At 43.6% G+C, this 13480-nt stretch overlaps 1 protein-coding gene across 4 annotated transcripts in view; it reads left to right on the top strand.

Moving 5' to 3' along the window:
- The window catches only part of stxbp4 (syntaxin binding protein 4), a 519129-nt gene that overhangs the window by 494587 nt on the left and 11062 nt on the right, over nucleotides 1–13480 (top strand). For all 4 annotated transcript variants that reach the window (XM_072558970.1, XM_072558967.1, XM_072558968.1 and 1 more), the window contains one exon: nucleotides 6356–6413. In XM_072558970.1, coding sequence (XP_072415071.1) covers nucleotides 6356–6413 — 58 coding nt within the window. The remainder of the gene's footprint in view (nucleotides 1–6355; nucleotides 6414–13480) is intronic.

The following is a 13480-nucleotide window of genomic DNA, read 5'->3' as shown; positions in this document are numbered from 1 at the left end:
GCTAGGTTATGCAGCAGATTTATGCTGCTCACCTTACTTACATCCTCTCTCTCTCTGTCTTTTTTTCAGTGAGTGTCATTTAGAATGAAGCCCTCTGCAGGATCAGGTTTTTCCCTGACCTGTTTTGTCACACCCCTGGTGGGGAGGGTGTGCCTGAACAATGATGCATGAAGCTCACTTGTGGCATCGGATGGGGCCGTTTTCTCTCCCATATTGCCCTGCAGGGTTTGGGAGGATATTTATACTGGAGGTCTGGGATGTGAGGGCAAGAATACCTTTGTGTTTTTGGTGCCTGTTAAATCCTCTCCAGATAAGCCAAATGCAGACTAAATGTCCACCAGAGTTCCATTGACACTGTCCCCATCAAACTCTCCTGTAACAGGTATACTGCAGGGTCTAAGACAGAGTAAAGCTATCTTTATTCTTTTAAACACAAAATGAAGCTTCCCCACTCTTTCACATTAAAAATAAACAGAAAGTCAAGCTCTTCTGACGCAGTCCCAATCAAACACTTCAAGGACAGGGAAAGAACAGGGTTAGATACACTGTGAAGCTCCCTCGACACTGTCCCCATCAAACACTCCCAGGACAGGGAAGCACGGGGTTAGATACAGAGTAAAGCGCCTTCTACACTGTTCCCCATCAAACACTCACAGGGACAGCACAGGGTTAGATACAGAGTAAAGCCCCCTCTACACTGTCCCCATCAAACCCTCCCAGGACAGGGACAGTACAGGGTTAGATACAGAGTAAAGCTCCCTCTACACTGTCCCCATCAAACCCTCCCAGTACAGGGACAGCACAGGGTTAGATACAGAGTAAAGCTCCCTCTACACTGTCCCCATCAAACCCTCCCAGGACAGGGACAGCACAGAGTCTAGATACAAGGTAAAGCTTCCTCATATAAAAGTGTAAGGAAAGGGAAAATAAAGTTCCCTCAACGTTGCCCCCACTAAACACATATGGGATGGGAACAGCACAGGGTTAGACACAGAATAAATCAGGGACAGCGTAGTCTAATTTTGACCTCAATGTTTATGAGTGCCATTGTCAATCAGGGTTCAGTAGATAAGAATGTGAAGTGGGTATTTTAGCTAAAGGTTTTGCATTATCCAGAGCTCAGCCTGGCACAGTGTGATACTGACCATCTCACAGTGAGACAAAGAGCTGAAGCTTGGAGCTTCCCTCTGCTTCGAACACAAAGAGGTCAGGCTGATATCAGTAAGAGCAGATATCAGACAGCCCTGTAATTGCACCAGGAGAATGATGTTTGTGCTTTCCTGTGCCAGTGTAGCCTGCTGGCAAAGAGCCACCAGATAGTGCTGGCCTTTTGTCTTTGGAGGCATCCCTCCGGGATATTATTGAAGAGATTCCTGCTCCAGATATAGTCATGGGCTCCTCATTGAAAGACAGGTCTTTGTGACACAGTAATAACAGTTGCTCAGCAATAACCTGCTCACTGACACTCACTTTGACTACTCAGTGCCTGAACCTCACTACGGTTTTGGTTCAAACATTTGGACAAAAGAGCTGAATTGGAGAGATGAGGTGAGAGTGACTGCCCTTAACATAAAAGCTGCATGTTAACTTAAATGCGTGGCATCAAAATGGGAATCCATGGGTATATGGTAAAATCTCTGCAACTGAGAGTTATACCTGGAACAAAGGAAGGTGGTTGTGAAGGTCAGCCATCTTAACTCCAGGACATCTCTGCAGGGATGATACTCTCTGATCAGCCTTGGCACTTTGGGGCCGGTGACCATAATGCTATTAGTTTTAAAATAGTGATGGAAAACGATGGACCAGAACTAAAAGTTGAAGTTCTAAATTGGAGGAAGGCTAATTTTGACGGTATTCGGCAAGAACTTTCAAAAGCTGATTGGGTGCAGATGTTCGCAGGTAAAGGGACGGCTGGAAAATGGGAAGCCTTCAGAAATGAGATAACGAGAATCCAGAGAAAGTATATTCCTGTCAGGGTGAAAGGGAAGGCTGGTAGGTATAGGGAATGCTGGATAACTAAAGAAATTCTGGGTTTGGTTAAGAATAAGAAGTAAGCATATGTAGGGTATAGACAGGATAGATTGAGTGAATCCTTAGAAGAGTATAAAGGCAGTAGGAGTATACTTAAGAGGGAAATCAGGAGGGTAAAAAGGGGACATGAGATAGCTTTGGCAAATAGCATTAAGGAGAATCTAAAGGGTTTTTACAAATACATTAAAGACAAAAGGGTAAGTAGGGAGAGAATAGGGCCCCTCAAAGATCCGCAAGGAGGCCTTTGTGTGGAGCTGCAGGAGATGGAGCAGATACTAAACGAGTATTTTGCGTCAGTGTTTACTGTGGAGAAAGACATGGAAGATAGAGAATGTGGGTAAATAGATGGTGACATCTTGAAAAATGTCCAAATTACAGAGGAGGAAGTGCTGGATGTCTTGAAACACACAAAAGTGGATAAGTCCCCAGGACCTGATCAGTTGTTCCCTAGAACTCTGTGGAAAGCTAGAGAAGTGATTGCTGGGCCTCTTGCTGAGATATTTGTATCATCGATAGTCACAGGTGAGGTGCCGGAAGACTGGAGGTTGGCTAACGTGGTGCCACTGTTTAAGAAGGTGATAAGGACAAGCTAGGGAACTATAGACTAGTGAGCCTGACATCGGTGGTGGGCAAGTTGTTGGAGGGAATCCTGAGGGACAGGATGTACATGTATTTGGAAAGGCAAGGACTGATTAGGGATACTCAACATAGCTTTGTGCGTGGGAAATCATGTCTCACAAACTTGATTGAGTTTTTCGAAGAAGTAACAAAGAGGGTTGATGAGGGTAGAGCAGTAGACATGATCTATGTTGATTTCAGTAAGATGTTCGACAAGGTTCCCCATGGGAGACTGGTTAGCAAGGTTAGATCTCATGGAATATAGGGAGAAGTAGCCATTTGGATACAGAACTGGCTCAAAGGTAGAAGACACAGGGTGGTGGTGGAGGGTTGTTTTTCAGACTGGAGCCTGTGACCAGTGGAGTGCCACAAGGATCGGCGCTGGGTCCACTACTTTTCATCATTTATATAAATGATTTGGATGTGAGCTTAAGAGGTATAGTTAGTAAGTTTGCAGATGACACTAAAATTGGAGGTGTAATGGACAATGAAGAAAGTTACCTCAGAGTACAATGGGATCTTGAGCCAATGGGCTGAGGAGTGGCAGATGGAGTTTAATTTAGATAAGTATGAGATGCTGCAATTTGGTAAAGCAAATCTTAGCAGGACTTATACACTTAATGGTAAGCTCCGAGGGAGTGTTGCTGAACAAAGAGACCTTGGAGTGCAGGTTCATAGCTCCTTGAAAGTGGAGTCGCAGGTAGATAGGATAGTGAAGAAGGCGTTTGGTATGCTTTCCTTTATTGGTCAGAGTATTGAGTACAGGAGTTGGGAGGTCATGTTACGGCTGTACAGGACATTGGTTAGGCCACTGTTGGAATATTGCGTGCAATTCTGGTCTCCTTCCTATCGGAAAGATGTTGTGAAACTTGAAAGGGTTCAGAAAAGATTTACAAGAATGTTGCCAGGGTTGGAGGATTTGAGCTATAGGGAGAGGCTGAACAGGCTGGGGCTGTTTTCCCTGGAGCATCGGAGGCTGAGGGGTGACCTTATAGAGATCTATAGACAGTCTTTTCCCTGGGGTTGGGGGAGTCCAGAACTAGAGGGCATAGGTTTAGGGTGAAAGGGCAAATATATAAAAAAGACCTAAGGGGCAACGTTTTCACGCAGAGGGTGGTACGTGTATGGAATGAGCTGCCAGAAGAAGTGGTGGAGGCTGGTACAATTGCAACATTTAACAGGCATTTGGATGGGTATATGAATAGGAGGGATAATCTCTATGGCTCTAAGTGACAAGTAATATTCAAGCCACATAAATACTGAACAATGACCATCTTCAACAAAAGAAACTGTAACCAACACCTCTTATTTCCCACAATCAATGGGATTCCAACTGCTAAAATTGAACTAGACCAGCTGTATAAATATAGTGTCTACAAGAGCAGGTCAGGGTCTAGGAATTCTGTTGCAGATAACTTATCTCCTGACTCCCCAAAGCCTGAACACTATTTACAAACCACGAGTCAGGAGTGTAATGCAGTGCTTCCCACTTGCCTGGATGGAGGCAGCTCCAACAACACTCAAGAAGCTCAACAACGTCCAGAAGAATAAAGCTCACCATATTCACAGACGTACAGTCCCTGCAATACCATCACACAGTAGCGGCAGTGTGTACCATCTATAAAAAAGTTAAAAATCACACAACACCAGGTTATAGCCCAACAGGTTGATTTGGAGGCACAGGCTTTCGGAGCGCTGCTCCTTCGTCAGGTATCTGGTGCACAGTCAAGTAGTACTCTGAAAATCTGTGCTTCCAAATCAAGCTGTTGGACTATAGCCTGTTGTTGTGTAATTTTTCACTTTGTCCACCCCCGTCCAACACCAGTTCCTCCACATCACGGCCATCTATAAAAAACACTGCAGACATTCAAGAGGGATCTTAACACCTTCCAAACCCAAAATCTTTGCCATCGATAAGGACAAAGGCAACAAAAACTTGGGAATATCATGATCTGCAAATTCCTCTCAAGATCACTCATCATCCTGACTTGGAAATATATTGGCGTTCCTTCGCTGTTGTTGGGACAAAATCCTGGAATACCCTCCCTAACAGCACTGAGGATTTACCTTCAGTGCATGGATTGCAGTTGTTCAAGAAGGCAGCTCACCACCGCCTTATCAAAGGCAACTAGGGCCAGGCAATAAATACATGGCCAGCTAACAACATCCAAATTCCAGTAAATGAATATAGATAAAACTAGCAAACATCCAATGAGAGAGAGAGAGAGAGAGCAACTTTGAATCATGGCAGCTGTCCTGTGGAGGAATCTTTCACCATGTTCATCTCAGCAACTGTTTCAATAATGAGTCAAGACCAGGAGATACTTGAGTAACTGAAATATTCCAAGTCAAACCCAATTAGAGGAAAAAGTGTCTCCAAGTAACCATGTCAATCAATACACTTGAAGTTGTGTAAGAGACAACTAGGGAATACGACACCCTCAGTTATTTAAAACACTATGTCATACAAATTTTACCCTTGTTTTCAAACACCCACAGTCGCGAGTCCCCTCTCCCTCTCTCTGCTGTCTGCTCAAGCCTGGCAATCCTTCAAGGTGTCTGTGCTCCTCCAATGCTGGTTCTTGTGCATCCTAGTTTTCTTGGCATCACCACTGGCAGCACAGCCTTTCGCCACCTGGGCCCTAACCTCCAGAATTCCCTCCAGGTTAAAGGACTATGGGACTGCAGGAGGTTGCAGAGTTAAATCTGAGTGAGGAGCAAGCTGAGGTCATGCGTGTGAAAATAATGTTGGGCAAAGTTGAATGTTTGGGATGGTACCCATTGCAGCATTCACTGGTTGTGAAGTCAACTCCTGCAGCCCCCTGTCCGATTTGGTGAAGCTGCTTCAGTGCTTGGGGCTTCCTTCAGCTTCTGACATTGAACAGTTTGTTTTGGTGTCTTTCCCATCAATGGGTTAATTCTGCAAATATTGCACTAAATCTTTCTGTTGGGTTGCGTTATTGACCACCTCAACTTCTCATCATCCCTGCTTCCTGATTGCTGGTTAATTATGTTTCACACTGTATTTTAATCATTTGTTCGTATTAAACATTTCCCGCAGTGGTGCAGGACAAACCATCACTGGAAGTGACAAGGGTGGAAGTTGGTGAGGTGGGAATAAGTTCAGGATTGTTTCCCCCCATTACTGAACCATGATGATGTGGGGTGGGGAATATCAGGTTTTCATCCCTTCCAACAGGAGCCCATTTGGTGCTGAATTGGAAGCTGGTGACTCATGGGCCTTTGAACGAGTGATCGAAACAAACATTAGACATCTGCATGTGCAAATTGGGGTCCTGAATGCAACACCCCCCCATGCATTTACATAGTGCCTTTCATGCTGCGAAACATGTTAAGTTGTTTTAGGACCCTCAACAAAATTAGTCAGCAAAGGGAGCACAGCCTACACTGTATGCTCAATTATGAGGTCCAAAGCAGCACTCCTTAGAGCGAAGGTGAGGGGTTATTCACATAAAGCTAATAAAGGATTTAATTACCGAGGAGTTTGCAGGAGCAGAAGTTTATCCCTAACACTCCACTCCCCAATATAGACAATCAGGTAAACTGCAGCCTCACTGCTCCTGGATTACATTCCCTAATAGAAATGTGGTCGTAATTTCAAGATCTTGTATTAAACTGATGAAAAGCTTTTGTTGCTGGTGTCTTCTTGTACTGAGTTCTGATTACTTCGTGTTTCTCGCGATAGGTCTGCCCTATGGATGGGAAGAAGCTTACACAGCAGACGGGATTAAATATTTTATCAAGTAAGTACCTCATTTGGGTAAGCCGCAATGATCATAGTTTAAAAATAAGGGTCGCCCTTTTAACTCAAATAAGGAAAGTATTCTCTGAAGGTTGAGAGATTTTGGAATGCCCTTTCTTGAAAGGCAGTGGATGCCAAATCTTAAAATATTTTAAGACAGAGGTGGATAGATTCTTGATTACCAAGGGGATGAAACATTATCGGCGATACATAGGAATGTAGAGTTGAGGTTAAAATCAGACCAGCCGTGATCATATCAAATGGCAGCACAGGGAGAGAAAGGAAAAAGGGAAGGAATAGAAAGAGGGCTGAGAAAGAGGGAAAAGCGAAGGAAGCAAGAGATTCCGAGGCAGAGGGAAGACTGGAGTTGCCTGTCCACACATATTGCCAGTCAGATTACAGACATAGAGCAAAAGGTAAAACAATTTAAAACAGATTATTGAAAGGTGAAGGTGAGGAAAGTGCAGATAGTTACATGCCAGGAATTGAATAACCTTCCGTGACCTTACCACTGGAAAGCATCATATGACTCAATGGCCATTCAACCCATTGTGTCTGTGCTGGTTCTTTGGAAGCGGTATTTAATTAGCCTCAGCCTCCCTGCTCTTTCCTGATAGCTCTGAAATTGTTCCTTTACAAAGATTTATCCACTTCTCTTTTTGAAAGCTATTATTGAATCTACTTCCGTCAGGCATTGCATTCTAGACTAACTCCAGTCCTGCTGTGTGAAAACAGTTCTCCCCATTGCCCCTCTGTTTTTGGTGCCTATTATCCTCAATCTGAATACTGACTGTGTCTTCTTTGAAAAGATGAAATGTGAAAGTATTTTTTTTACATATTTGAAAACATTGAGCAAAGTGGCTGAAAGGATTCAGCTGAAAGTCACAACAAAATAATCCATAAAGAACACACTGACTGCTTCACTCTGGTTGTGAGGTCTTTCTGACAGTGCACACACACAGAATAGCTCCCAGTCATTTCTCTAACTTTATTCCTAAAGCTCTTCCTTTCCCAGTTTGTACTCCCGCTCACCCCCAGTTCGATTCCTGATTAAAAGAGTAAGACTAAGTTACAATCAGGGACTGGACAGGACCCATCTGAAAAGCGCGTGACTGGCAGAGGCTGCATTGATTACCAGGCTGAGCCCAGTGAGAGCCCTTCTTGTTTTGATTGTGTTACTGAACTATCAGGAGCCGATCAGCTTACCATCTGGGCCAAAGGAAGGCCAAATCTGTGTGTCAGATGAGCTGCTAGAAGCTGCATCAGGTTACTGCGAGGCAGCTACCACGTGAACAAGGTGTCAGCAGCTGCATGGAGTTCCTGAAGCTGGGTTCAAGGACAGTCCTCCAGTCTGAATAACTGACTAATTCAATCTTGGAACTATCAGAAACTAACAATTGAGATCCAGTCCCGATCGTCGGCTTTTGATCTATGAAAATAAATACACCTTAAATGCAGTAAGACACACATATCATATGTTAAGCTGCAAGTGTATATAGCAGTCCATCATACACTACCATAGCTTTGAGAGTAACACCCTTGCATTTGTCAGTGGGTTGTCAGTACAAATTTCTATGTTAAGAAATCCAGGCTGACTCTCCAAATACCAGTAGTTGAGGCAGTGCTACACTGATGGAGGTACCCTGTTAGAAATGTGTGTCTACCCTCTGAAGTGGATGTGGAAGATCCCATGGCAGCCATTTTCCCAGGGCAGCAGAGAGAAGCTTAGCTGCCTTTTCAATAGCTGCATCGGATTTACACAATGGCCACATCCACAAAACAAGGTCATTTAATGGCAACCAGTAAAACAGCATATCCCCTCAATGTGCTTTACAAACAGTGGTGGGCCAAACATATAAAGCAGTTAGGATTGTGAGATAAAAACTGAAAGAACCGCAGACACTGTGAGTCAGAGAAAAAAATAGAAATTGGAGAAAAAGCTCAGCAGATCTGGCAGTATCTGTGGAGAGTAATCAGAGTTAACATTTTGGATCAAGTGATCCTTCCTCAGAATTGGATATAGAGTTCTTGGAGAGGATGCAGAGGAGATGTACCAGGATATTACCTCGGACAAGGGGCCATAGTTCTGTGGAGAGACTGGAAAGGTGGATTCCTTCACCTTGGAGCAATTTTTTTTATTTATTCACGAGATGTGGGTTTTTCTAGCTCGGCCAGAGGGCAGTTAAGAGTCAACCACATTGCCATGGGCCTGGAGTCACATGTAGGCCAGACCAGGTAAGGACAGCATTTTCCTTCCCTAAAGCTCATTAGTGAACCAGATAGATTTTTTTCAGCAATGGTTCCGTGATCTTCATTCGACTTTTTAATTCCACATTTTTGATGAATTCAACCAACTACCATGGCAGGATTTGAACCCAGGTCCCCAAAACATTACCCATGTCTCTTGATCATAGTTTAGTGACAATAGGACTAAGCCATTGCCTCCCCTCTAACATTATACAGGAAGTTTTTTTTCATTTTTTTTCTCTCCTTAGCCCCACACTACCGCTGCGTTAGTGCTTATTTTTCCCCCCAGCATCCATGTTGTGTGTGTGCAGGTGTGAGACACAGTGAGAGACACAAGGTGTACAAATCTTTATTCAATTCCCACCACCAGGAAGATAGGAAACACCCGAGTGGCCTGTGACAAGCAGTGCCCTTCACATCAAAGGGCAATGTTATACGGGATGTTTATTGAGTAAATAAGCAGAAACTGTTTCCAGTGGATGGGTTGGGAAAGAGTGTGGCTAATCAGAGGGCACAAATTAAGGATAATTGGCAACAGAAAAAACGAGAGGTCCAATAAGAAGAAATGTACTTTTGCTCTGGCTGTGATCTGCAATGTGTTGTCTGAAAGTGCAGTGGAAGCTGATTCAGCAGGAACCTTCAAATAAGAATTAAATAAATATTAGAAAAGCAAAACTTTGCGGGAATTAGGGGACTTAGTGTGGAGGAATCTGATTGGACAGCTGTTTTAAAGAGCTAACAGGGTTGCCCCTGTACTCTACAGTACAATGAGTTTGATTACTGTACCTTGGGCTCCAGCCCGAAATGTTGATTCTCTTGCTCCTCGGATGTTGCCTGACCTGCTGTGCTTTGCCAGTAACACACTCTCAACTCTGATCTCCAGTATCTGCAGACCTCACTGTCTCCCACTGCATGGTTGTGCCAAACCAACACCAGAGAATCCCCACTGACCTTATCCTCCCCACTTACAAACTGACAGCGTAATTTTGAGTCTTGCTAGGGTCAGTGCTGTCCAATATATTAACTACAAACCATATTTTGAACTTTACAAATCTGGATTTAGCTAATTGCCTTTCTGAAGAATTGTCACTGGTCATTGAACCTGTGATATCAGGCCTCATATTTGCAATGCTTGTATGTAGAACTTTTAACTTTTTGCATATTTGTTGTTAAAAGAGTGAGAGGTGACCCAGAGAGTGGGTGTTTTTAATTGTTGTCCTTGTGCTCCCTCAGTTGATGAATGATGCTAGATGTGGGTTAAGTAGTTGGTCTTTCCTGCTATAATTGCTACATTTGGTTAAAACTGTGTCACCTCTCGTTTGCTCGCAATATATACTGGGGAGCACTGACCAAGGTGAACAGCCCATTCCCAGGTGACATGCACATGTAAAACATCCAGGAGATGAGAAAACACATTGCCTGTGTGGTTCGAGAAAGAAGGAAAAGAGGGAGTGAGGGAACTGTAGTGGTGGGCGCTGTGTTCTTACTGGTATGTTGAGGTGAGTGCAGCAGTCAGTGTTCTGGCTATCTACAACACCCTGTACCTCACTTCTCCCAATCAACACAGCATGTGTGAAGGAAAACATTAGAAATCATTGGAAAATACACCCGGTAGGAGAGGCCAAGGGTCCAACCACAGACAGAAAATGAAATAGTAACTGAGAGGAATGTTCCAGTCTGACATATGTTCATTTACTAACTGGCAAACCTGAGATCAGTGCAGCCTGCTTCGTGAGGCTGAGACTCTCCTTGACTTGAAGATACCCTTTCTTTCATGTTTGCAAAATGGCTTGGTCACTAGCCTGATGGAGATCAAGCTAAGGATCAAATCGAAGCTCAGCTAGAGTAAGGTGGGTCCATCAATGAACTAGAACAGAGTCCCGTCCTTCACCTACCCATCCACTGCCTCTGATTGTCACATTGCATGTCTGTATTATGACTCACTGGGGTAGCACTTTGTAAGTTGAGCCCCATTATTCCCAAATGTTCAAGTTTTCTTTTCAAGAATGCATAGCACACTAGCTTTCCTGACTTTCGGAGCAAGGTTGTGTGGGTTTCCTCTGGGTGCTCTGGTTTCCTCCCACCATCCAAAGATATGCAGCTTAGGTGGATTGGCCATGGGAAATTGCCCGTAGTGTCCAGGGATGTGTAGGCTAGGTGGATTTACCATGGTAGCTGCTGGGGTACAGGGATTGGGGTGGGGTGTAGAGTCCTGGTGAGATGCTTTTCAGAGGATCAGTGCAGACTCCACGGGCTTAATGGCCTATTTCCACACTGTAGGGATTCTATGAAAGCATGGATTAAGTTTCTGTACTGAACAAAAATTATTACTTGCTGCAAGTAATTAGTCAATAACTACAGGTAAACAGATATAAACGACTGAAATGTAACACTGCCAATGAAAACCCTAATTTCCTTATAAACCACCCTTTACACATGCACAGACAAACAAACAGGGAAAATAGATTATTGGCAGAGATAGAAAACTGCAAAGTCAGTTCAGAGATGTTTGCTTCCTGGTTCAAACGTTGAAATAATCCTTTGGCTTACCAGACCCCTTGATGCTCAGATGTCTTTCTCCAGATGTTTTCACTAATTAGTTAGTACAGGTATACAATCCTTTATCCTTTACCTGAAAAGCTCCACAATCCAAATTCTTTTTCATGGAGTATGTCATTTTGGCGTGCGAACAGGTGACCCAACACCACACCCACTCCAAACCATGTCACTCAATATGACATGGCGGTATGGCCCAGCACTGGCAGGCATCAGTTGTGTCTCAGTGCTCATACTATTCATACGTGCGTCTGCTGTCAGGTGCTTTTTTTATTTCACTGTGAAAATGTCATTTATTCCGAAATCCAAAAAACAACTGCCCCTAAGGATTTCGGATAAAGGATTGTGTACCCTACAGAGTGACTGATTCACTTGAAAAATGTCTCTGATTTATTCACAGCTCACAGCAACTGGTGCAGCAGTTTCCAAACTGAGCTTCAGAGAACAGGTTGCTTGTGGGCTGGGAGACAACCTATATGCTTCTTTTCCTCTCTCTCTCTGTTTCTGTAACTTGTTTCCAGTTCCAAAATGCTCAGCTATCCGGGAACCAATCACACTATTGTTGACAAGCAAAAGATCTCTCTCATTGATAACTGTCACTAGTCCATAGACCAATCAACCTCCCATTGTCAATAAGAACTGCATCAGTACATAACCTCAGCAGCAGATCATCTGTGACCTGGATTTCAAAGATTCCTTCTTCAAACAGTTGTTTACTGTACTTTCCATGGTTGTCTGGTCCTAAACTGGTTCTTAAAACAGTTCTTTCTCATTTTAGTCCCCAGGTTTTAAAAACACAAAAATAGAAAGCTATGTTCCTACTATCTCACATTCATGACTACAGGAGAAATAAACACTGGGAAGATCGAAGCCATTGCCTTCATTCCCATCACAAGTTCCCAATCCACAACTCCAGCTTTCTCCTTCACCAGTGTCTGATGCTGAACCAGACTGTTATGTAACTCTGGTGCTCTGTTTGACCCTGAGTTGAGCTTCTAATTGCTTATTTCCACCTCCATAACTTTACAATACTTGGTCTCTCCTGAGCTGACCTACTGCTGAGACCTCCAGACTCATCTATTTAAGTGCTTCCCTGGCCAGATTTCCATTTTCTTTCCTCCATTAACTTCATCTCATTCAAAATTCCATCCAAACCCACACCCAGTCTCGTTCCTCCATTTCCTTTGTACTTGCTGACCAACATTGGCTCCCTCTCCAAAAAAGTCTTCAGATCTTGAATTTTCATGAGTTCAAATCCCTTCATGGCTTCACCCCTCCTCTCCTCTGTAACCTCCTCCAGTCCTACAACTCTTGAGATATCTGTGCTCCTCTCATTCTGGCCTCTTGTGTGTCTCCCAGTTTTAATTGTTCCACTGTTAGTGGTTGTGCCTTCAACTACTTAGGCCTAAATGGTGGAATTATCTCTCTCAACCTTTCTACTTCTGTCTTCTTAAAACCTGCCACTCTGACCAAACTTTATATCATTTGACCTAATATTACTTCATCTGGTTCAGTGCCAGATTTTGTTTGATAACACTGTTGTGAAGTCATACCAACTCACCTATGCTGACCAAATATCCCACCCCAATCTAGTCCCATCTGCCAGCACCTGGCCCATATCCCTCCAAACCCTTCCTATTCATATACCCATCCAGATGCCTTTTAAATGTTGCAATTGTACCAGCCTCCACCACTTCCTCTGGCAGCTCATTCCATACATGTACCACCCTCTGTGTGACAAAATTGCCCCTTAGGTCTCTTTTATATAAAATGTACAGATTTTGTGAGTGAGTGCATGGAGTGCAACACACTGTGGGAGGAGATGGGCCTGTTGTATTAATTGACACGGAGGGTCTCCCCAGCTCATTCCAGTAGAATGTCACTTACACAGAGGAAGGCAGATCCACTGTCACCAGTTAAGCTCCAGTGAAAAGAAAAGCCACAGATTACTACGAAGAAGATTCTGTTGGAGAAATGCATCAAAATGAGGCAGATAAATCCTTGCTGTATTCAGCTGTCCATTTGAAATTCAGGAACACAGCTTCTGTCTGCGTTTGTGTTTATTTTGGGCACTGGGATCTACATGAATTTCCTGTTTTGAAAAATCATGACAAAACAGTGTGACCATATAATGCCATGCTGGATAGATCCTGGTTTAGACTTTTCATGTTTCAAGAGTTGTAACAGTGAGGGAGTGGCACACATCAAAGCACGTTATGGTGAATTAAAAACACAGACAGATTAGCCATGATCCGATTGGAATCC

Source organism: Chiloscyllium punctatum, chromosome 39 (genome assembly GCF_047496795.1).
Source record: "Chiloscyllium punctatum isolate Juve2018m chromosome 39, sChiPun1.3, whole genome shotgun sequence".
NCBI classification, from domain to species: domain Eukaryota; kingdom Metazoa; phylum Chordata; class Chondrichthyes; order Orectolobiformes; family Hemiscylliidae; genus Chiloscyllium; species Chiloscyllium punctatum.
The sequence above is the reverse complement of the archived record's forward strand: the minus strand, read 5'-3'. Positions and strand labels throughout refer to the sequence as shown.